This window comes from Hakea prostrata, chromosome 7 (assembly GCF_041222555.1).
Source record: "Hakea prostrata isolate BN-2017 chromosome 7, UWA_Hpros_2, whole genome shotgun sequence".
Taxonomy (NCBI): Eukaryota; Viridiplantae; Streptophyta; class Magnoliopsida; order Proteales; family Proteaceae; genus Hakea; species Hakea prostrata.
Genome location: NC_142606.1, coordinates 21707452 through 21731309, shown reverse-complemented (window position 1 = coordinate 21731309; position 23858 = coordinate 21707452). Strand labels below are relative to the sequence as shown.

Sequence of the window (23858 nt, the reverse complement as noted above, 5' to 3'; positions counted from 1 at the left end):
CAAATTGAGTATGGTTGTATGTGTGATAACATCTACTATATCAGGAATATCAATGAACCCAATTATTGCAATTGTGCGTTCCTGATAGAAAATGACAACTCCTCCAGAAAAACGAAGTTATTCAAGTTCCTTTTCCCAAAGAAGTCCCGCTCCAACTACCCGACGAGTCATCTACCGATAGTTGTCTCATCAATAGATAGAAATATGAGATTTCCCCTTATTATTGATAGATTTCCTTTCTATCCATTCCTACTCTTTAGTTATTTTTTTAATTTAATCATAATTTTTTTATGTGACTTATAAATAGATTCCAACCATTTGATGTGATGTTATGACACATGTCATATATCTACAAGGAAATGGATCATCCATTTTTGATAAGAAAATGACCTCGATAAATTTCCGGAGATTCTCTCCAGCCTTCTTCTAATAAAATTTCATCCTTTTTGCTAGTGGTCAAAAAATTTTTTTTTCCAACCATTGCAATTTGATTTTTGAATTGATAATATCATCAAAAACTCTCATTGTATATTATCATTGAAAGTATTCTCTACATTGATTAAGAGTTTATTACAAAGAATTTACTTATAAATAAAAGGACACCTCCAGTGCCAAAGGCGCAAATACTCTATGCTGGAAAACTATTTGATACTAAACTCAAGATTACAACTGTGATTTTTTTATTTTATTTTATTTGTCAACCCCAATTTCCAAGGCTTTGTCTCGACTAAACCGGTGTCCGACCCGGATCGCACATCTGGCTGTGGTGGGCGAGTCTCCCAGCGAAAAATTTTTACAACCACAAAGTTTGATTACAACTGTGATTTACCAATCACTATACCACGCCTGCCCTTAAAGAAAAAACAATTACTTGTAAATAATTTTCATACTTAAAAAAAAAAATGCAACACCTACTTTTCCAGCTCCTTGATCTTATTCCATTGTGGAATAGATTCATTTTTCTTTTTCAGTAGTGCTATACAACTTCAAAATGTACCATGATTTTAACAAATCTTTATCAGTCTCTGCAGTTGTGTTTATGAAACCCTCCCAAAAAACAAAAAACAAAAAACCATTGGCACTCATGTTGTGGCACAAATTAAAGTTGTATGATTCTGATCCAAAGACATGTATATCATAAGGACTCCAGAAAGAAAAGGTGTCTCTCCATTGACAAGAAAAGAGAGCGTCTCAAGCCATCATATAAATTATTCTCCACCACGAAAAGAGAAAGAAAGGAACAAATCCAAGAACCCTTTTCTGAAGCATGGGGTCGATGAGTCCATTAAAATACAAAGCAACCAATAATTCTGTTATGTCTTTTTCAGCTTTTTTCAATCTTTAATTTGTCTGCTTAGAGAGCACCGAAAGATTCCCTCAAAAGGAGGTAGGGTGGGGTAAGAAGCATGGTGAAATGTTATTGTTTTCTTATTGAGAATAAGGTCAGCATACTTTGGTTAGATTTTATCAGTAAAATAAAGTTTTGGGTTTGGGTTTTTGGATTTTCATCCCCTACCACCACCTTTTCCTACTGTTCTTGATGGTGCCCTGTGTTCAGAAAAACCACTCGTCTTTCAGTTTCCTCTAATAACACTTTCAGTTGGAAGACACAAGCTCATCACAAGTCACAACACTATAATACCTTTCCCTTGCATAATCATCCAAGCATATAGAAACTCAACATTTTCCAGAGGAGAATGGATTCAATGAGGCTTGAATTTCTTCTAGTGTTCGCCCTTTAGTCTCTGGCACCAGCTTTGCGACGAATAGGACAGTTAAACCACAAATGCCTGAGAATATGAAGAATGTTCCTGAAACAGGTTGTATAGAAAACAAATCAATGATCTCCAAATCTGGCACTCTTATGTTTTCTGAAGGCATCAAGAAGACCAGATAAATCATTAGTAATTTACCTACAGAGCTCCATTTCATCAAAAAGTTAAAAGCATATGAGATGATCCAAGAACCAAACCAGCTCACTAGTGTAACAAGACTTCCTGCTGCACCCTTCATGTTTATTGGAAATATCTGAAATTTGGGACCAACTTCAGGCTTAAATATATTTAGGAAACCAAATCATTATAGAAATATTCCATGAAGGATATGCAAATCAAGCATTGGTGATCAACCAACCAACCTCTGACATTATAACCCATGGTATTCCTCCCATGCCTAGTGAGAACGATCCTGTATACACCTGGTTGCACAAGTGCACAAAACGGTGAGGAAATTAAGTTCAGAACTCATTCACTGTCAAAAATTCGGCAGAATCAAGCATAAGAGGTACTGGATTTCTACTACTCAAGTTGGAGTTGACTAAGCAAAAGTGTCATGTTTAGAAAAAATTACTTTTGGGCAGATAAATATCAGGTTTACGTCCTCCACAATTCCTAGCCCTACAATTCCCTGTAATTCCTATCTAGGATTATGACACGTTACAGTTAATTTAGAAACTAAAGCTAATAAACCTCTAAAACTTCCCCTAATTTTGCCTCTACTTTTTTTTTTTAGGCTTAATTTTAGGGATTTATTAGATTCAGTTCCTAATTGGGTTCTAATTCTGACCCTTGGATAATTAACTGTCACGTGTCACAATCCTATATAGGAATTACAGGGAATTGTAGGAGGTTGGAATTGTGAAGGATGTGAACCCACATCCAATTAATTCCAAGCTGATGACACTCCACAGTTGAGTTTGCAAATATTGTGACAAGGATAACTCTTGACTAAGCGAGAATTCAAAATTCAAATGATCTAAACTTGAATTTTTTGTCAAAGTTGAAAGAAGTTAAGGTGGCTCCAAAAGATAAGGAAAAGTCCTATTTTGTCAAGCAAGAAGTTTGGGGAATGAATTCGAAATTCAAAAGATATAAATTTGAATTTCTTGTAAGAGTTGGAAGATGCTAAGGTGGCTCCAAAAGATAAGGGAAGTCCTATTTTGCCAAGAAAGAGTTTTGAGGAAATCTAATCTTCACAAGATAAGAGTTTTTGGAATGTTTTATTTTGTAAGATAGAGTATACTATACCTTATATGGTTGTAATTCAAAATTCAAAATTTGTATTTTAATTATAAAAATAGAGTCCAAGTCACGCAATGTGATGAGGAAAACTTCCATCAATTCAACACTTCTTTCATATTGCTTATCTGGTACTCTAATTATATATAGCCATCAGACAAACATTCCACATAACATTTGCATTTATCCATTACAATAGTAAATAGAAGTGCTATGTCCATTACCAGTATGCCAGCAAGCGCAAAAATAGGACTCAGGTCAGTCCACCATTGATGGTTCTGTCTCATGAAAATAAAAAGGATCAGAAAAAGTTGAAACAGAAGACAAATAGATAATTCGAATGCATAGCAGAATTTAAAGTCTTCTTTTACACACCTGCAAGAGAAATGAAAATCCGACAAGGAAGCAACCCAAGCATGTCCCAGCAGCAGAAACCTGTAAGCATTAGTAGTTCATATGAGCTTGGCTTTCAACAACTAGAATTTAGGAGATCCTAGAGCTCACTCATATGGAACCAAGGAGATCTGGCCATACTTCATGTTTTAGGCAAGCATAAATGAAGCAAGGTATATTAGTCAAATGCAATGGTAAAGCATCATTCCCTTAAGGACCGTAGGAGTCAATTTTTTACAGTTCCTGCTTCTGCATGACTTCTCGTAAGCACTCTTCCACATCAGTGAGTATCACATACCTCTACTTTTGAGAAAAACTGACTAATGTACATTCCAAAGGGTCATTCCTTGATCATGTGATCCTTGCCATATGTTATGATAACCCACATAAGGCCCAGCAGAGGCTGAGGATCACTGGTCGATAAAATGATCCTTGCAATTTGTTATGATCACCCACGACATGCCCATCAGAGGACATCACCTCTGATTTTCAAAATTGCGCATTCTGGTTAAGGAGTTGAGAGTCTGATTAGAGCCACAAATTGTAAAACCCAAGATTCTTACCAGCAGAAGTTTCCTTCTTCCAGATTTATCCATTAAGAGTACACCCAATGTGGTCATGGGGATCTGCATTGGAGAATTATATAAACTAGAGTCATTAATTCAATTGACAGAAACAAACCCAAAAGGCACTCAGAGAGATGAGGACCTGAACTGCAACCATTGCTATACTCCCAACACTTCCTGAAGAGAAACCTGCAAGTAAACTTTATAAGTCCATGTATTTTCCAATGAATCAAATGATTAAACGAAGATATTTTTATTTACCTGCAGATACAAAAATAGCACTTGCGTAAAATGCAATTGCATTGACCCCTCCAAATTGTTGTAGCACCATGAGCCCAACACCAACCTGCAAGAATTAAGAATGACCAATGTCAAGAATAGAGACGTTCGTGGAAGAAGCAATACTCATTCAACTAAGATTGAATTAGAAAACTCACAATTAGTGAATGAGCATACTGCCGCTGAAACAAATCAAACATTCTAGCTTCTGAATTTCGTCGAAGGGTTTCTGTGTACTCCTGTTCAACCACAGGGCATGCCAACTTTCTTTGGAAACAGTCTCTTTGAAAACTATGGAAGTAAAATTGCAGAAACATTTACATACATGGATCTCAGATGCTTCTTCAGAAATATCAGCATCCTTTCCTCGAAGACGCTGTAATGCAGCTTCAGATCCCTTCCCTTTACCAACTTTTGCCTGCAATGCAGGTTGTATTGATCACCGGAACCTCCAAATCCCAACTTTAAGATAATGCGACAGACAACTAACCAGCCACCTTGGAGACTCTGGAATGAAGGGGATGCCAAAAAGCTGTACTAAGCAAGGAATAATTCCTGCAGAATGCAGATTTACACATTATTACTTGCATAAATGCTAACAATAATGGTCAATATACTGCCAATTCACTTTTCCTTCCAAAAGAAAGTGATAGCATCAGTAGCTTACAATATTACCAAAAGTTTATCAAATGATCAGTCATAAGCTGCAAAGAACAATGACACAATACTGAGGAGTTATATGTTGCATGTTGAAGGGTTTAGAAGAATCAGCAAGGGCCAAAAATAATTGGGTTGGTTTACAGAGGAGAACCAAAGATGAATAAGAGAAAATATCGCTAACAGAGGATTCATGCAGCCAAGCCTAACTTGTTGAGATACAACTAAATTCCAAGCTGAGATGAGTTGAGCTCTTCCTCCGAAGTTGGTTAAAATTCAATGACCCAGAAGGGCCTGCAAACTGCAGCATAGTACATCTGAGCATGTATTGAATAACAAGCTTTTCAGTCTTAACTGACATGAAGGTTTTATTTGGGATTTAGGTACAAATCAAGTGAAAAACATAGTGTGGGAGACCTACTAGTATTGAACCTGATGGAATTTTTTTTTTTTTTTTTTTTTAAGGACCTCATTGAACTTACCAATTAGTGCCAGGGTGCGCCAGGTTAAGAAGGTTCCAAACAAGTAAGTAAGGGACACACCAAAACATATCATTAACTGCATAACAAATCAAGAAAGTGAGTTTCCAATGTATGAAGAAATTTTAATTTTCAGAAACAGAAAACATGGTATTCACTTTGCCTGATGCACTGTTGTAAATCCTCCTCTAATATTCTTGGGGGTTATTTCTGCTATGTAGACAGGAACCTGTTCGACCATCTTATTAGTCACATATACATGTATTCAAGGATTTAATCATGTTACTTGAGAAATCAGTTTGCAATTAAGTCTTTTGTTCTCATCAGAAAGAGAGAAAAAATTATCTTGTTACCTGAGAAATCACATGGCAGAATGATGCATTGGGAAAAAACAATAAAATGCCACTAAGCTTACCACATAAGAAAGAAGTCCCATACCACATCCCACAGACAGCCTTCCAACATCAAGCCACCAAGCATCCTTTCAAATCCAATTCGATATGCATTTCCATAAAAAGGTTAATCAAAAAACTTGATCTAATTAACATAAAATGGAAACAGAATTACCTAGGTGACATGATACTTATTATGTTCTCATTGGTAATCAAGTGGATAAAGGTTCCATACCTTTGAGAATGACATCACAGCCCATCCTAAGATGCAGAAAATATCTGAGACACCCATTGCCTGCTTGCGAAGTCCACAACAATTTTATGTGTTTGTGAGAGTTATCACCTAAACCAAGCTTGCTGAAAGATGAGATGAAGAAGCAATAGAATCAAATGATTTACTTACACCTCTTCGACCTATAAGATCTGTAATCCAGCCACTCAGGGAGGCACCTATCATAGCTCCAATTGTCAATATTGAACCAAAGACTGAGTACTGCACAATTGCAGAGCAGATAGAAACCTACAAGGATTAGTGTCTAACCATTGAAAGTTCGAATGGACAAAGAGTGTTACAAACCTCTGAAACAGTAAGGTCGAGGTCTTTCATGACTCCATATTGTGCAGGCGAAGAATATCCAATCTGCACCATCAATCAGGAGCTTTGATGCCTCAGCAACCCAGAAAGAAAAGACATTGAGAAATGCAATAGGGAGATCTTCCAGGACAGTCGTAATGATCTTAACCATTTGATGTATCTAGCATCCAATTGGGTCAAAGGGTGGTCAAAAAATAGCCGTTGGAAGTTAACTCCATTTTTCACGTCTTTTTGTGATGAAACAAAGGTCTTATAAATTCATCCGGCAAGAGATTGAATAGAAATGTTTGAGAGAGAGAGAGAGATCTATGGGCATAGAAAGCTCCATGGAAATCTCAATGTGCATAAAAAGCTCCATTTTCATTTTAGAAAAGCCAGAAATAGGAATCAGTATGAGTCGGACCGTATGGTCCACATGAACTAGACCTGCCGCCCAATAGATCTCACAGAGTTTATCTGTTCAAGAAGATAGCCTGACAAGAGGTTTAGGGGGGTTTACAGAATGATCTTTTCATCGATGGAAAAGTGGGTAGGTATCTCTGTTACTAATCGAGGGAAAAGATGGGACTTACAGCAGTTCCGAAAACGTATGAACCGGACACGGCAACGAAGGTGGCGAGTATCACTATCGTAATGGAAGAAGAAGAAGAAGACGAAGATCCCTCCTTCTCAACTCTCCTAAATCCAGATGGGTTAGCACTACCGCCATAAATTTGTCCCTGTTGTTTTCCGATCAAGGGCTCCGCTATCTTCGATTCCTCTAGCCCTTCTCTTCCCATTTCTGTTACTTCCCAACTTTCCTTATCCGAAACGAGCTCACAGTGAGGCAGCTACAAGACGACGAAGCCAAGCTCGATTGGAGAAGAAACTAACGGTTACGTGTCACTCTGTTTCCTGTTGATGAGAATTATTAAATGGGAGCAAGAGAGAAGAAGGGTCGTGTCTCGTGTGTCGTTTCTGCTAATTGTTTTTTTTTTTTTTTTTTGCTTGTGTCACTGTCGCACCATGTCGCTGAAAAGATGCTGTTGAAGCGATTTTGACAGGTCCGTCCGAGAGGAATCTCTTATCTGTACACAGAGGAAGTCCTTCTATTTGGGAGCTCCTGCTTTACACAGCTGAGGCATCTACATCATTTTAGGATAGTAACTGGTGACCAACACGATCAGGGCTGCTTCTGAATACAATGAATCTTCTCTACAAGTTCGATATGAAACCTGGCCTACATTTGAGTGATGTTTGTCTTTAATCACCAGGGCGTTGATAGATTAATCTCCCAGTGTTATATTTTTGTTTTACTTGAATGTCTGTTTATCATTAGAAAGTTCACTACAAAATCATGTTAAGGCTAATCAGTCTTAATACCTGTACTACTTGTGTTTTAGAACTGAAAATCTTCATATGTTACTGACTGAAACTTGATTGTGGTTCATATTATCCTGAATGTGAACCCCATACCGAAAGCTTTTGCACAAGAAGAGTTGATTGGGAGAGGGAGCAATTTTCTTATGCAATCTTACCTCAGCAAAATTGCTGAGAGACTGTTTTGATGCATTAACCTTGGGTTACAAGTTACAACCATAATCCACCAACCATTGCGCCACACTCACCTCTTGAATCTTTGGAAATGACTAATTACAGATATTAGAAGTAAGAAATGGGAAATGAGTGGACTTAGTTTTGCAACTATGGCCAAGGTTGCCTGCATTGTTTCTCAATTCTATCCTGAGATTCATTTCCGCAATCCTAACACAAGAAAAAACATGCCTGAAGAAGCTTTCATATAATCACAAAGAAGTAAAAAATGGTGTAGTGTAGAAACTCTTCACCCCTCCCCCCCCCCCCCCTTCATTGCCATTAACCTCCACTCTTTCCAGGGTCTCTTTTTTGTCATTCTATACAATCTATACAAAGATAGAGTAGATAGAGTACAAATCACCAGGATGTCAAGAGTCCTAATAACTGCTTCTTGACTATTCTTTCCTGTCTTAGACCTCACATTTTTCATTGTTTCTCTAACCAGAGTTAATAGCAGACTGAATTTGCTCCAGCGTTCTTCCCTTTGTTTCAGGCACTAACTTGGCCACAAACAGGATAGCAACTAGATTAACTGCGGCAAAGAAGAAGAAAGTACCTGAAAACACACAATCACATCAACAGGTCAGATCCCATTATAAGTTATAATGGTTGCAGTAACATTCAATTGAGGTCCTACTGCAGAAAACACAATTAGATATATAGGAATAGAGATCCTTTAAAATCCAAATGCAAAACTCAGATATCAGTTACCATAGGAGCTCCAATTCATCATAAAGTTGAAGGCATAAGAAACTGCCCAAGCCCCAATCCAGTTCACCAATGTTGACAAGCTGCCAGCTGTTCCTTTAACATTTATTGGGAAAATCTGCAACCAAAAGCAACGGCATGATCCAATGCACAAAAATGATGCAGGTAGGAAGAATGGGTTTTGGAAGTATCAAGTACCTCAGACATTATAACCCAAGGAGTTACTCCCATTCCTGCTGAGAAAGATCCTATATATACCTGAGTTTGTATATAAAGCACAGGCATAATTGAGACCCAGATTACAAGCGCAAAATAAAGTTACTACACAAGATATAAGATCACTATTTTCTAAAAATTTTAATATTTTCAGCCTACTTCTCATTACCAGCATTCCAATAACAGCAAGTAGAGGGGATACTGTAACTGCCAATTTATGGACCTGAATCACAAAAGCATCATCAGTCGTTAATTTACCAGAGACCAAGGCCTTGAAAGTGATTGAGGTTGGAAGTTTGGCAACTACCTTCATGTAAAATGAAATCGCAACTAGTAAGGAGCCTATGACCAGGCCAGAAGCAGATACCTAAAATGACAAACATAAAAACTTATAACCATTGAAAGGAACTGTGCAATAAGAATATATCAACCAGGACTTTTTATATCATTTCATACCAGCAGAAGAAGTCTTCTTCCAGCTTTATCCATCAAGAGTGCACATAATACAGTTACTACAACCTGCAAAACAGGGTCATTAAATTAGTTCTATGGAGAGGTCAAAACATCAAAGTGTATCAACTGAGAGAGTGATCACCTGAAGACAAGCATAAGATACAGTGCCAACATTGGCAGGAAACCCTGTGAAATTACAGATACAATCATAATCAGCATATCTAATTATATTCATTAAAAGAGAAAGAAATAAATACTGGAGAAAAGAAAATCTCCAAGTTTTGTTCTTGACTCGTTCCAAGGAAAAACCGAAAACTTATCCAAGAAAACAACATGACAAACAAATTGGAAGAGGTGGTCTAAAAGATTTTAAGAGCATAAAGGTGTGATTTGGAACTAAAGCTTAGCTCTACCAAAAACAAAACAGTGTCATCCTCTCTCTTTTCCAAGCGTATAAGAATGTAGGATTGAGCAGATCACCCAATCCATACGGGTATCAAGTGCTACTAGTGCAATCTGAACAGAAGAATTGACTGGCCCATGAGCCATTTAACATTCAATACTGATAATCATATTAATTTGGTAGGCTTCCTTTTACCATGACAAGTGGCATTTATGGGCATATAGACTAAATTTAGACAGAACTAGCTATATTTTAATTTCAGGAAGTCTTGGTTAAAGAAAAAAAGGAAAAAAAATAAAAGAAAAATCACTAGGACATTTTGGACTAGCCTTCTTTTTTTTCTTTTCCAGGTAGTGTTGATCAATCTATGATCCATTTCATCAGAGACCATTCTGGTCCCTAATACCAATACCTAATCCATGCTGCCAGAGAATTTATTTTAAGTTAGTGCAGTACCTGCAGTGACAAAAACATCGCTAACATAAAAGGAGACTCCTGAGATTCCCCCAAATTGTTGAAAGAGCATTAGTCCAACTGCAATCTGATCATTGAAATTATTTATTTATCAATATTTGGATTTAGATCTTAGAAAAGGAAGATAGCTTGGTATCAAATTTTCAAAAGTCAATTCATATATAATTCCCAAAAAGGTTGTTTTAACTAGCGTTCGAGTTAGAAATATACTTACAATGACTGAGCGCAAGTATCTTCTTTGAATCAAATCCATCATTCTGGCTTTAGGGAGCTTTCGAACAGTTTCTATGTAATCCTGCATTGCAATTGTCAACCTTAATTCACATTTATTCTCAGAGAAGGCATAGTACTGTTTTACAAGTAAGCATATTGGGGTTGAAAAAAACCACAATATCAGCTGCTTCCTCTGAGATATCAACATCCTTGCCACGGAGTTTCTGTAGAGAAGCAACAAACTCTTTCTGGTGTCCCATTTTAGCCTGCCACCAAGATATTCTATACCCTTAAAAATTGTTTTTGGTTTCATAGGACGTGCAGAATAATGTTACTCGTTGAAATTGCATACCAGCCATCTGGGGGATTCTGGGATAAAGAAGAGGCCCAAAAGCAGAACAACACATGGGATTATTCCTGCAACAAAATACCACTAGTCAAACCTCATATCACAGTGGCATTACATCGATGCTCCTTCAAGTTTATGTTTCTATGCTAAGATGGTACAGTATTTCAATGTAATTGGACATATAAGGGAAACATTAGCTAGACTGCGTAACTTACCAACTAGAGCCAAGGTCCGCCATGTCAGGACTGTCCCTATAATGAAGTAAACAGAGATTCCACAGCAGACCATAAGCTGCAAAATCAGTGCAAATTAATTTCTTCATTGATCAGTGACAAGCATGATATTCAAATTTATGTATGTTCATCTATGTATGTTCTAATAATTCAAAGGACAGGGTCTCCTAACCATATTGGCTGATGTTAGGCCTCCTCGAAGATCTTTGGGTGCTATTTCAGCTATGAATACTGGCACCTGTCATCCATTTTACCATCACATATTTTAGCCAAAAGTACCATGCAATCCACACAATATTTCTATTTCCAAAAGTGAATTACTGATAAGGTTGTCCAACACAATAGACTGCTCAAAATTTTCAAGAAGTGTACCACATAGGAAAAGATTCCCATTCCATATCCCAAGGACATCCTGCCAATATCCAGTGATAAAGCTCCCTGTGAAAGATTCAAGGAGGTAGACTAAGCTAATGATATTGTTAAAAGCAAATGCAAAAATGAAGATCCAAGAGGTTTCAAATTTACAAAAGAAATGAAAAACTAAGAATAAGATAGACCTTGGCAAAGTAGATGGGAAGCCATCCAGCAATGCAAAAAATGGCTGAAATTCTCATCGCCTGCTTACATGACATGAAACAAACTCGTTGATTAGAAAAGATGGTTATACAGGGAAATGCTTGAGACCACTACATATCATTGGAAATTCCGTTTAATTACCCCTTTGCGACCGAGGAAATCTGCAATTAACCCACTCATGATAGCACCAATCATTGCACCGAATGTCAAGATAGAGCCAAACACTGAGTACTGCATTACCAACATTCCAAAAAGAGCAGGGAATTAATAAGTTGAAGAGTTGGTGAATTTGCTTTCATGTCTTGGAAGTGCTTTTGTTTAGGACATAATTAATTTATCAAATTCAATCGTATGAAAAGCACCTCTGCCAGCGATAGCTGGAGCTCCTTCCTAATAGCAGACTGTGTCGGTGATGAATAACCCACCTGAACAATAGGGAAGATAATCAGAAAAGCAGCAGAATTTTATCAAAACTAGTCAATTCTGGATAAAATATCAGGAACACATCTTTGACATACTTCCAAAACTGTGTGGAATTTTGATTATTACCAACCCATCAAGTTTGGAAGTCAATATACAAAGATTAACCCTCTGTTCACTGGTTTATACCACTAATAGTTCATGCAATTAGAAGCTGGGGTGGATTTCCAAGTGGGTAGCAATTCAAGTTTTTCCCTTTCATCCAAATTCACATGCAGGTCTCTATCAGAAGCAAGGAAAGAGGCAAAGGTTCAGCAACTTACACAGGCACCATACTCGAAAGAACCACAAACAGCAATGAATGTGCTCAAGTAAAGCATCCGCCGACACTCCTTGCTCCTTTCCAAGGAAGCTGCTTCTGCATCCTTCTCTTCAAAATCCAATTCATCCTTGGAGTTTCGTGTAAGTGGCTGTCTTAACTCGTCCACCACACCACTTTCCATATCCTCATGTTCAACAATGCCCATTTCTGTGTAGTGAGCAGTGACCCCTTCAAGATAGAAGAAGAATCAGAAAATTTGGCAGAAACAAGTTCAAGGGTTGCTTCCAAAGCTTCAATTAAAAGGGAAGGTAAACAAAGAAGCAGTCTGCAAATTGCTATCAATCTGAATGAAGATTGCCCCCCTTTAATAAGTATTGATTGGTACTCGTACCACACCAGGACTCACCAAACTAACCCCAGTTAAATTACATAGCAAGTAAAGACACCATCAAATAACTAATATTCGTTTAATGCTTCCTTTAAAAGCATCTATAAATTGATAGAAGCACTGTTTTACATAAAAAGAAAAAATATATATATACAAGTGTAAGCGTTGGTGATTTGGTGTATTATTAAATTCACAGACAGCAATAATCATTAATCACCGGAACTACCTCCAATTTTATAATGAGATTAAGTGAAGGATGTGACCAGTGATGGGATTCCACAGCTCACAGTTGAACCAGCAATTTTCCAACAACAACCCCTTTGATTCATTCCACCCTACAACTATCTTTGATCTTTGCACACATTATTAAAAAAAAAAAAAAAAATCAAAAACCTGGGGATACAAAGGGGTCATTACTATAATTAACCAATGCTTCAACTCTAGTGTCAAAAGGTTTTTTTTTTTCTGTTGATTTTTTGTTACAATCACTTATTATAGCATCATCACTTGTAGAAGGGTTTTAGTTTTCCTGAAATATCTAAAGAATTCACTTGTTCCAGTTTAGCTAGTGACAAGTCTTCATGCAGAAAGAAGACCTCAGCCTGCCCCCAAATAGAAGGAAAAAAAAAAAAAAAAACTGATGTAACTAATGGTGCCTGACAAGTAAAAGATAATTTTCAGAATGTGAATAGGAAAAAAATATATAAATTAGCAAGGGTTCAAGGAGAGAAAATAATTAAAATATAGGGATCTTTTCTTTCTTTTTTTTTTTAATCAGGATCATTTTTCTATTCCACCATCCACAGTTTACAAACAGAAATAAAACAACCAAAAAGAAAATTGCATGGTGGAGAAAAGGAAGGGAGGGAACTTTTGTATTCAACAGAGTGTTCTAATAAACAATCATATTAAAATATTTTAAAATTACCCAATATAGTGTTCAAATAATATAATTATATTTAAAAAAATTATAACTACCCACTAATATAATGATAAGAAAAATAGTTAAGAACACGGCTAATACTTCTTAGTAAAGAAGTCATGGGTTAAATCTTCTCAGATTATATTCTTAATAATTCACTCCCTCAGTTAAAAAGCTATCAATTCTAAAAATTCTACTGAAAAATTCTAAAAATTATTTTAATATTGTATATTTGTATACCTTTGTTTTTCTTTTGAAATATTTTGATGAGATGACATTAAATTTCAGGTCCATTGTGTGGGCATTGTTGGTCAAAGATCATCATTACTCATTATATATCTGTAATCTTTTCTTCTTTGCTTTTGAGGAGGAGGTTGGAGAATTTGGTGACTTGGGTCTATAGGGTTGAGTAAGAATTACTTTTATTAATTTGTTTATTTTTATTTTGATAAAGAGCAAGAAATTATTTTTTTTGTGAAAATTAAATTAAACTTTCCATTCTAACTATTTTGCACACAAGATAGATTTGTTTATGAATTGAAGGAGACAAGATTAGAATTACTTTTAGACTATAAACAAAAGAAATTATAAATTAATATATTTAATGAGGAGAGGGGGAAGAAAGTCAGGAAAAAACAGTTCAGTTGATTATTTTGAAAGCTACATCAATTTAATAATATGATATAGAAGAAAGACTGTCAGATAGAAGTTACCTAAATATATTCTTTCTTTAACCAAATTATTGCTTAAACTGACCTACCAAAGGGATTCAACAATCACATATATAAATAATAAGAAGAAGAGAGAAGGATACATAAATCCAATCAACACGTGTATATTAATCCATTTTTTACTGATTCCCCACCATTTTTAGCCATTTCCTTTTCTGCAACCAAACCCAGCAACTTAAGATGAAGGTGAAGGTTGTCTCAGTGACTTGTCATATTCATGTGTGCAACCTTGAGGTCAAAGTTTCCAGGCTTAGGTGAAATGGAGAAGCAAATTAGTGACTACATGATGGAATCCCCACCAACATGTACACTTCACCAGCCATGTTGACAATGTGTATATATTTATGAATAGTACCCTTTTCTCTCTCTATATATATATATATTCTTTCCTTAGGTTAACATCAAGTTAGTAACAAAAAAAACTGAGGTTCATAAGACAAGTATGAGAGAAAGATACGAAGGTTTGAACTTAAGACTTTGTTGATGTCATGGTCTCAATATAGAAGGTTGTCCTATTGATGTGCTAAAAACATGTTCAACCCTTTCTCTTATTCATAATTACAACTTTAGTAACGTTCAGCCTTTTTTTTTTGGGTAGAAATAGGTCTATATATTAATGTGCGACCCATGCAAGGCATCAAGATTACATAAATCTCAATAGCTCTGGAGGAAGGATTTAGTAATGTCCTGATGGAATCAAATTCGGTGGAAGCGATCAATTACGTGACCAAGTTAGAATTGATTCAGTGGACATTCAAAACTATGTATGGGATGTGGTGATTCTTGCTCTCGGCTCCAGAGTATTTCTTTTTTTCATGTTAAAAGGGAGTGCAATGCTGTAGCCGACTTCCTTGCTGGTAAGGCTGTGTCTATTGCGTGCCGAACTCTTTGGCTTTGTTTGGATCATGGGTATTTAGATCTATGTAATCTTGATGCCTTGCGTGGGTTGTTACGTTAATATATAGACCTATTTCTACCCAAAAAATAATTACACCTTTAGGTTCTTATAACTTTTCAAAATATCGTTCTAGATTTCTAAACAAGAAGGAAACGGCAACAACAATATATAGACCTATTTCTAGCCAAAAAAAAACAAAAGCGCCAACACCCACCCTTTAGGACCCCTACCTCCCCTTTGGGGCCAATATTATGTCAACCTATTAAACTCCATACCTAAAAATGCACTCAAAATGCATTGTTTGACATTATGAATAAGGGATTCAATGTTGATGAGGGTTCAATAAATTGGACCCTTTCCATGTTTACACAAGTTTGAGTGTCAACATTATATTTTATTGGTTTGTCTAGGCTTCGTCTTTGCTAGCTAAGCAGGAAAAGTGTATTCAATTGAGTCTAATTTTTTAGGTGAAGTCTTGAATGTTCAAATACTCACGTTATGATTTCTCGATGAAGATTAATTGAGTTTCTTTTCTCCAATTCAAGGAATTGACTACGTTTGAAATAGGATGCTCAATTTAAACGTGAAGATGTGGCACCCATTTCATTTGTTTCATTATTATCTCGTAGATTGACTCTCTTTTTTCATTAAAAATAAATTATATAGAACCTCTACCCGGGTCAATTGGAAATGTCCAACAAATTTTGAATACAGAATCAAACATAGCATAAATTTTCTTGCTTAATTATAGAGTTTCAAACTAATGGGTTTTTGGGTTTCAAGAGATGTTGGAGGACAAGTATTATTTTGATAATCTTATTATTAACAAAATATCTCTTCATCATGGGTGGAGTTAATGTTGCAATTGAATTGCTTATCATATGAAGTTCAAAGTTTATTAAGAAATCATATTATTCTTGCAAAAAGAAAGCTTTGACTTTGTTATTATCATTTTGAGGTGTGATCTCACTTTTATGACACTTCTCACAGATATTTGAAAATTCTTTCTGGTAATTCTCATCTTTAATCTTCAGAAGTGGAATTTGCTTGTGCTGGGCTCTGCTAAAAACTTAGCTATCATTTGACAGAAGGAATCTGAAGAGGGGAAAAAAGGGGGCAAAAAAAAGTAAATTTTTTCACAAAATTCCAGCGAGTCTAGATCTTCTCTGCCGACAGCTATTGACCACTAATTACAAGGGGGCCCACAGGTTAGGATGATGGGTTTATTTTTTACTTGTAGACCCCACATAATTTGTGGTTGTAACGTCATCGGGGCACAGAGTGCTCCCCGTCAAGGGAGATGATCCACAGATTCCACACTCAATTCCAGCTTGTTTGGTTCAATGGTGTATGTGTGTGTGGGGGGGGGGGGAAATTATATAGTTCATTTCCTTGTCAGAAATGGAGAAATGTACCATTCATTTCCTTGTAGATGTATGACATGTGTCCCATTACCACATTAAATTGTTGAAATCCATTTATAAGTCACATTAAAGAGTCGTGATTAAATTTTTTTAAAAAAATATGTGATTTGTAAATGAACCTCAACCTTTTAATATGATTTTGAGACACATCACACATCTGTCAGAAATGGACAAAGATATAATCCGGGGGGGGGGGGTGTGCAAAAGTCATCAAACAAGATTCATTGATTTTAGGAACCTTGTTTATTAATATGGCACCCCACTTTTTCCATCCCACTCTCTTTTGAAGTCCTACTATTTTAGTGAAATTTGTGAGAAAATTTAGACCAAAAAAAAAAAAAATTTTGTGAGGAAATGAGGAATACGATAAATGTGAGACTCACAATTGTAACTTTTCCACAAAATCCTTCTCTTTTTTGTTCTACTCCCCCACTCACAACATATAAGTCCTGCATGTTTATTTTTCTCCACCTCTCTTTATCTAGCAAACAAATGAAAGCCAACCGAATTAGTATATCTAGGAGCATAAGAGAAAGAACATTGATCAAATAACTATTTCACCCCAACGATATCACCTAACATAACCAAAATCTCAGATGAAGGGGAACTTCTAACTCAACCAAATTAGTCATTCATAAGCCAGTGCAAAATAGTGAAAATATAGAACTTCCCTCCTCTCTCTCCATATTAACACTTCAATGTTGTGAATTTCATTCTTCCTCTTTTTATTAATTTATGAATTCAAAAGCTTACAAATCAATAAAGCTTTCAAAAATCTCAACAATTACAGCTTCTCTAGTAAACACCCTACTTCTTATTCCCCCCACCACCCCAAAAAAAAACCCACAAGAAAATTAAACCCCCTTAACTCTAAACTCTCCTCCTTTTGATGGTTGTTTACTTCCCTAATTAGAACGGTTAATGGCAGCTTGAATCTGTTCCAGAGATCGCCCCTTTGTTTCAGGTACAAAGACAAAGATAAACAGCACCCCTAGTACATTAACTACTGCATAGATGATGAAGGTACCTGAAAAATCACAGAGCCAAACAAACATGTAAGTTCAACCACTGTTACTAGTGATCAATAAGGCAATCTCCCCTAGACTAGAAATATAAACTCATGATTTCTCCTTACCATAAGAGCTCCAGGCCATCATAAAGTTAAATGTATAAGAAACCAACCATGCCCCAAACCAGTTAACCAGTGTTGCCAGGCTTCCAGCCACTCCTTTAACATTAATAGGAAATATCTGCAACATAAGCAGTTGTTTGATTGAGGAATGATCAAATACCCAGAAAAAAAAGTAGCCAAGAATAGTGTATTTTGGTAAGTGTTAAGTTACCTCGGACATTATAATCCAAGGGGTTGCTCCCATTCCTATTGAGAAAGCTGATATAAATACCTAAACCCATTAAACAAACATGAGTGAAAAACAATCAAAACCCAAGAAAGAGAAGATAGTCAAAAGTTAAAACAATGATGCAAGAGAAAATATTAGAGTTTGTATATAGCTACTTCCTCTCACCAGTATTCCTGTCACAGCAAGTGCAGGAGCAGCATTGGTAGCCAATTGATTCTCCTAATTCACAAAAGCATCCCAAGTGTAAGACTACTGGAAAACAGAGACAAAAAAAAGTCACCAAGAATGGGAGATGACAAGTACCTTTAGATAGAATGAAACTGCAGTCAGTATACAACCCACGATCAATCCTGATCCAGAAATCTAGAATAAAAGAAACAACATTTTACAGCCATTAAGAAAACTTGTTCAATAAAAGATGTTTTCTCAATGCATTCTTCCTCAATTCTTACCAAAAGAAGGGGTCTTCTTCCTGCCCTATCCATTAAGAGTGCACCCAATCCGGTAATTAGAACCTGAAGAATAGGATTAAATTAGTTCCCTCCGCAAAGGATTTAAACTTCACTGAGATCAAGGGAAGGAAGGATGAACACCTGAAGAATAGCATAAGTTACTGTTCCAACATTGCCGGAAATTCCTGAGAGATTAAAGTTTCAATTCAATTAGCATATACCCATCAACCTTTCTACCTGGAAATTTTTCTAAAAAGCAGAAAGAAAATTGTTTCAGTGGATTTCCATTATGACACATCTCTGAGAATGGTATGAACAGTTTCCTGTGGATCCAATGCTCCTACCCATAATCGGGTTGGAAAAGGTACTCAAGAAGGATGGAAGAGCATGTAGGTTCATCTGAAACGGTAGTTCAGGCTTACCAACAGACACACTGGATGCCCTATATGCAAGAAATGCAGAAATCTCTCTTCTTACCATGTTGGCCACAATCACATCCCTTGTCTAGAAAGAAAATTTTCAAAGAGCCCTCTTACCTGCAGATACAAAAATTTCGTCCACATAAAAGGCTACTCCATTGATCCCACCAAATTGTTGAGCAACCATTAATCCAACTCCAATCTGATCATCCAAAGGGGAAAATACTTAGAGCATTGAAACTTATGAAATCACTGATCACTTTCATCTGATTAATCATTATAGAATGTAGTACAAAATAGTCAAATAGAAGAACCATATACCATGACCGAACGCAAGTATCTTTTCTGGAACAAGTCAAACACTGTGGCTTTAGGGAGCCTTTCAAGAGTTAATATATAGTCCTGCAAAGCAACCATATGGAACCTCATCAGTTATCACATGTATTTTGTGTAAATTTTCAGTTACATTCTCAAAGTGTGGCTATATTGAGTTCACAAGTACTTTGATTTCTTCTGCTTCCTTAGAAATGTCAGCATCCTTTCCACGAAGTTTCTGTAGAGCAGCAATAAATTGTTCATGGCGTCCCATTTTTTCCTGTCATCAGAATCCAGTATATACTCAAGTCACCTTTCTATTGTTTCTCAGGAATGTGCAGAAGTAATTTTGAATCACTAAAGTTGCTTACTAGATATCTTGGAGACTCTGGAATAAAGAAAAGACCCACAAGCAAGATAACAATTGGGACAAGTCCTGCAACAATGCAACATGTCAGTCCTTCCTTGTTTATTTGAAGTTCTTTCATTTTTGCATGAAGATATCTCCATGTCCTTAAATGCAACTGAATAATAGCATAAATAAGTAGGCTAAAGTGATGGATTTTACCAAAAAGAGCCAAGGCTCTCCATTGTAGAACTGTCCCTATGATGAAGGAAACAGACACTCCACAACAGATCAAAAGCTGTAAAATACAGTATAAGTTTATATGATGCCTGATTTTAACTTGATAAGAGACTTTATTAAATAAGATTAGACATAATGCTCTGTAACAATGAATTCTTGCAACATGACATGTTGGCGGATTTATAATGTGAGTCAGCAAATCTTTAACAGGGTTTTGCTAACCTGATTGGCTGTTGTCAAGCCTCCTCGAACATTTTTGGGTGCTATTTCAGAAATGAAAACTGGGACCTGTACATACATTTTGAGCTCAAACTTTCAATACCATGCAACAACTATCAACACTCTCAAAAGAGACTCTTGATAGTGTTCACTTGATGCATTGGGCAACAAGGTAAGAAGCATACCACATAGGAAAAGACTCCCATTCCAAATCCCATAGACAATCTTCCAATATCCAGCGCCACGGGTCCCTACATAAGAATCAAGATATGCAGGGCAGTTAAGCATGTTAATCTTTAGGAGTTGATATGTAAGAGTAGCACATACAGCTTTGAAAAGTAAAAGTGGAGAACTAGGAATGAGACTGACCTGGGCAAAGTAGATACAAAACCAGCCTGCAGCACAAAAAGCGGCTGACACTCTCAGTGTCTGCTTAGACAAACACATAGTTTAGAATGGGTTAGGATACGTTTGTTGAGAGCACTATATATGCAGGCATATGCTGCTTGTGATAAATGTTATCGAAATTTTCGTCTGATTACCCATTTCCGACCAATCGAATCAGCAAGTATTCCACTTAAGATTGCACCAATCATTGCACCAAAAGTCAAGATAGAGCCGAACAATGAGAACTGAATACCAACAGAAAAAATGAGTTGGAAAATTGAAGTTATTAGTCACTTCAAAATTTGTGCAGTGTAACCAAAGGGTAGAGTGGAATTCACTAGTGTGTTGCAGAAAGCCAGTAACTTCCCAGATCTTTTATGGAGTCACTATAATCAAATATTTTCCGAATATAACTGCTAAAGTTTAGATAGGGAAAAAACTGCAAAAGCACCTCTGCTATTGTCAGATTTAGTTCTTCCGTGATGGCTGTTTGAGTTGGTGAACTAAAACCAATCTGGGAGAAAGAAAGAACAAAAAGTTATCAGTAAAGCAACACTAACTTACCAAAAGTTCTCTTAATGAACATGATAGGGAAGTAGCTGATTTAACATTTGCATCTGTAAAATACACATCAGATCCTCCAATGATATAATTCATGAGCCAATAAGCAAAGACCAAACTTGTGATACACAACCAAGGCCCCAAAGCCACCCCATCAAACTGATCCTGTCACTATTATTTCTTCTCATTATATGTTTTTGATATAATTGGAAGGCTTGAAATTCAGTGCTGTCTAAGTTCACTACAAGGGTACAGATAAGCTCAATTATTATAACAACTGGTTAGAATAGGTTGCAGGTCCAAAAACTGAAATCAGCAACCCAAGGAAATAGCTAGCAGTGAAGAGTCAACTCAGGAACAACCATGGAAGGGGCGCAGTGAGGCCAAATGAACAGACAAGAATGCTGGAAAGATGATGGAGCTTAGATTCGAATGGAAAGAAGAGCACTTGGATCAGGAAAATTGAACTGTCAGATTCGAAACAGAGCTTCACATTCAAAAGAAAGAATAAATCAAAGTTACATATCTGAATTGGAACTCCAAACTCAAGCCTGGAGAGCAATGAAGGAGACGCTGCCATGATCCATTTCCAAGATCCTTCTCAAAATTGGCTTTAGAATTATTAGAAAAATCATAATCAGTAACAACCCAGTCAAACACCCATCCACTTCCCTTCTCCTACTGCTGAAACATTCCTCTGCTACTTCCACAGGAAGCACCACCACCCTGGTGGGGATCACACCAGTCTCCACTAGACCAGAGTGTGTTTTTGGCTAAAACCCTTAACCTGAAAATCTAAGGTTCGGGTTCTACAGAGGAACTAGCTCCTTTTCCTTCCTCTTTTTGCTGAGTTACAAATCCATTCCATGTGATTGCTTTCTCCATGAAAGATCAGAAAAACACATACTGTTGAATAGTACTTTCTGTTAACACAATTATTAAGAATGACTCAACGAAAGGAGGCGGCAAAGGAGTTTTTTCACCTAAGCCCTCTGCAAGTCTGATTTGTATTAAGCATACAATTTCACTGTATAGTTCCAGTTACGATGAACTTAAATTATACAACAAAGGATCAGCAGCACTTACACAAGACCCAAATTCAAAAGCGCCACAGACAGCAACAAAAGTGCTGAGGTAAACCATCCATAGTTGTTCCTTTTCGCCTTTGGAGGATCCATCTGCTCCATTATATAGAAGAGGCTCTGTTATATTTCCTTGCTCTCTGTTCTCAGCAGCTTCCATATCCTGGGCTATAGCCATACCTATCTACTCAAGAAACAGGAGAAGAACCCAGAGAAGCTCAAGCTACAGTGAAGAGCAAGGAAAAAGAAGAAAGCCTAGAACAGAGTCTTCAGGCGCACAGTCTAATATGCAAAAGCTTTAAAGTGTCTCTATAAATAAATAGAGAATCTGAAATGTTAAAAATATCCATGATAATACCTGTTTATGGTGATTTTAATTTAATTTCCACCAGAACTACACATGCCAAAGAAAGATTTCCACTGTTTTACTTTCCCTTGCTAGCCTTCCGGTGGAAATGTATGTGTGTTGACTGAAATTCAAGATCCAGATTTGTTATTATCTTTAGGAAAATTATCAACTCCACCCTGAATTATTCTCTTACCATTAATACAAATCAAAACATTGATAAAACTCTAAATTTTTTTTTTTTTAAAAAAAGACAAATATTCCACTGTATGATATCTACCGTATTTTCCAAAAACTAATCAAACAGAGGTAGGACACAGCAAAAATTAATGCAATTTGAGTGCAAAAACCAAGTCTAACTAAGAGACAAAAATGATTTTCAGTCTAAATTTCCATCATCCATGTTGTAACTCACCTTGTCAGTACTCTGTACTTATATAAATCTATCCTTCCCCAGCAGTTGAAAACTTCTAATTACTGCTACAAAGGGCCCCCAAAATGATGGATTTCTTTGTTTTCTTTGTCCTGAACAATATCCGCCATTGTTTCGCTTGATGAAAAGTTCCAAACAGTGTCACAAAAGGGTTTGGAAACGGCGGATTTTTCTTTTTTCTTGTTATTATCCAATTCCAGGCTTTCGTCACGCGTAATTAACCAATTCCAATTGAATACTTCCAGCTACGGCTGCTTCAAAGGAGCAAGGAAAAGGCGATTTTTTTTTCTCTACTTCTTTTTTTTCTGTTCTTGTCGTGATCAAAATTCATCTCTGTCACGTATGATTCGGATGAACTTAGCTGTTTCTGTCGGGAGACCCCACTGGTGCAAATGATAAGTTTGCGACTCTGGGCACCCAAGAAAGTAGGAGTGATGAACTGGAAATTCCAAGTCTGGGTATCATGCAAAATCCTTTAAAAACTCAATCATTTTCTATACTTAAAATCCTTCACTCCTTAGCTGGAAGCCTGGAAATCTCATCTGTTATATTGTTTCTCTTTCAACAAAATGTCCGAATGATACTTCTGCAACTTGATGACTGGATTCTGAGTTGGGTAACTAATCCAATTAATCCAGTACAGATTCCTAAAACTGGGAATTTGAAGAACAGATGTGCTTTACCTTAGCTGTTAAAATGGAATTTTGGCTAGTTTGTATTACATATCTGTATCTCGATTCCTTTTTTGGCAAATCTATCTGTATATTAGAAGATAAGCATTGCTGATGGCATTTACACGTCCTTCATTGATTTACTTAAATAATTGCTGATGTAGAAATTTTATCACCTAAGGTTAGAGAAGAATTCAAGCATACTCAAGCATTTATTAATTGATCTACGAATCTAACACATCACTTGGCCTCAAAGCAGAGGTTAACAGAGTCAATTAGCTTTCATTGAAAACAGTGAAGAACATTAAATACCCCCACAATAGCATAAACTAGGTCAATTATT

The 23858-nt window shown here is 36.5% G+C and overlaps 3 protein-coding genes across 8 annotated transcripts; all 3 read right to left on the bottom strand.

Annotated features, from left to right (window-relative positions):
- Positions 1 to 692: 692 nt before the first annotated feature.
- LOC149010531 (sugar transporter ERD6-like 5) lies at positions 693 to 7358 on the bottom strand. Of its 3 annotated transcripts, none has more exons than XM_089163699.1 (18): positions 6951 to 7358; positions 6361 to 6423; positions 6187 to 6303; positions 6019 to 6078; positions 5807 to 5872; positions 5555 to 5620; positions 5395 to 5470; positions 4753 to 4810; positions 4577 to 4673; positions 4414 to 4494; positions 4238 to 4322; positions 4119 to 4165; positions 3974 to 4036; positions 3393 to 3452; positions 3242 to 3295; positions 2138 to 2197; positions 1914 to 2028; positions 693 to 1811 (listed from the first exon to the last, which is right to left on the bottom strand). In XM_089163699.1, the coding sequence occupies exons 1-18, from the start codon at positions 7155 to 7157 to the stop codon at positions 1678 to 1680; spliced, it is 1509 nt and encodes a 502-aa protein (XP_089019825.1). In that variant the 5' UTR covers positions 7158 to 7358; the 3' UTR covers positions 693 to 1677. The 3 variants fall into 3 exon arrangements, with proteins under 3 accessions (XP_089019825.1, XP_089019824.1, XP_089019826.1); XM_089163698.1 differs by having other exon boundaries at positions 698 to 1811; positions 4581 to 4673; positions 4746 to 4810; positions 6951 to 7348; XM_089163700.1 differs by having other exon boundaries at positions 702 to 1811; positions 4581 to 4673; positions 4746 to 4810; positions 6187 to 6276; positions 6951 to 7343.
- Positions 7359 to 8211: 853 nt separating this feature from the next.
- LOC149010530 (sugar transporter ERD6-like 7) lies at positions 8212 to 12729 on the bottom strand. Of its 2 annotated transcripts, none has more exons than XM_089163703.1 (18): positions 12322 to 12729; positions 11941 to 12003; positions 11720 to 11809; positions 11560 to 11619; positions 11375 to 11440; positions 11175 to 11240; positions 10985 to 11060; positions 10773 to 10837; positions 10597 to 10686; positions 10422 to 10502; positions 10190 to 10274; positions 9473 to 9516; positions 9334 to 9396; positions 9185 to 9244; positions 9047 to 9100; positions 8860 to 8919; positions 8665 to 8779; positions 8212 to 8509 (listed from the first exon to the last, which is right to left on the bottom strand). In XM_089163703.1, exons 1-18 carry the CDS (start codon positions 12523 to 12525, stop codon positions 8391 to 8393), a joined length of 1461 nt encoding a protein of 486 aa, XP_089019829.1. In that variant the 5' UTR covers positions 12526 to 12729; the 3' UTR covers positions 8212 to 8390. The 2 variants fall into 2 exon arrangements, with proteins under 2 accessions (XP_089019829.1, XP_089019828.1); XM_089163702.1 differs by having other exon boundaries at positions 10594 to 10686; positions 12322 to 12726.
- A 4585-nt stretch (positions 12730 to 17314) lies between these two features.
- On the bottom strand, positions 17315 to 23116 carry LOC149010529 (sugar transporter ERD6-like 7). 3 transcript variants are annotated; one of them, XM_089163704.1, is made up of 20 exons: positions 22827 to 23116; positions 22424 to 22535; positions 22070 to 22249; positions 20874 to 20936; positions 20578 to 20667; positions 20405 to 20464; positions 20221 to 20286; positions 20039 to 20104; positions 19799 to 19874; positions 19602 to 19666; positions 19418 to 19510; positions 19237 to 19317; positions 19033 to 19117; positions 18638 to 18681; positions 18497 to 18559; positions 18348 to 18407; positions 18210 to 18263; positions 18027 to 18086; positions 17819 to 17933; positions 17315 to 17710 (listed from the first exon to the last, which is right to left on the bottom strand). In XM_089163704.1, exons 3-20 carry the CDS (start codon positions 22241 to 22243, stop codon positions 17589 to 17591), a joined length of 1437 nt encoding a protein of 478 aa, XP_089019830.1. In that variant the 5' UTR covers positions 22244 to 22249; positions 22424 to 22535; positions 22827 to 23116; the 3' UTR covers positions 17315 to 17588. The 3 variants fall into 3 exon arrangements, with proteins under 3 accessions (XP_089019830.1, XP_089019832.1, XP_089019831.1); XM_089163706.1 differs by lacking the exon at positions 22424 to 22535; XM_089163705.1 differs by lacking the exon at positions 22827 to 23116 and having other exon boundaries at positions 22424 to 22780.
- Positions 23117 to 23858: the final 742 nt, after the last annotated feature.

Excerpts from the sequence above, each read along its gene's own strand:
- LOC149010531 (XM_089163698.1), bottom strand. The coding sequence starts at position 7,157 with ATGGGAAGAGAAGGGCTAGAGGAATCGAAGATAGCGGAGCCCTTGATC. Across the intron at positions 3,296-3,392 it reads GATTTTCATTTCTCTTGCAG|AACCATCAATGGTGGACTGA; the intron begins GTGTGTAAAAGA and ends TTCATGAGACAG. Across the intron at positions 2,029-2,137 it reads CATGGGTTATAATGTCAGAG|ATATTTCCAATAAACATGAA; the intron begins GTTGGTTGGTTG and ends CCCAAATTTCAG.
- LOC149010530 (XM_089163702.1), bottom strand. The coding sequence starts at position 12,525 with ATGGGCATTGTTGAACATGAGGATATGGAAAGTGGTGTGGTGGACGAG. Across the intron at positions 11,441-11,559 it reads TTCCCATCTACTTTGCCAAG|GGAGCTTTATCACTGGATAT; the intron begins GTCTATCTTATT and ends AATCTTTCACAG. Across the intron at positions 11,241-11,374 it reads TGGGAATCTTTTCCTATGTG|GTGCCAGTATTCATAGCTGA; the intron begins GTACACTTCTTG and ends AATGGATGACAG.
- LOC149010529 (XM_089163704.1), bottom strand. The coding sequence starts at position 22,243 with ATGGCTATAGCCCAGGATATGGAAGCTGCTGAGAACAGAGAGCAAGGA. Across the intron at positions 19,511-19,601 it reads CAGAGTCTCCAAGATATCTA|GAAAAAATGGGACGCCATGA; the intron begins GTAAGCAACTTT and ends TTCTGATGACAG. Across the intron at positions 18,408-18,496 it reads GAAGAAGACCCCTTCTTTTG|ATTTCTGGATCAGGATTGAT; the intron begins GTAAGAATTGAG and ends CTTTTATTCTAG.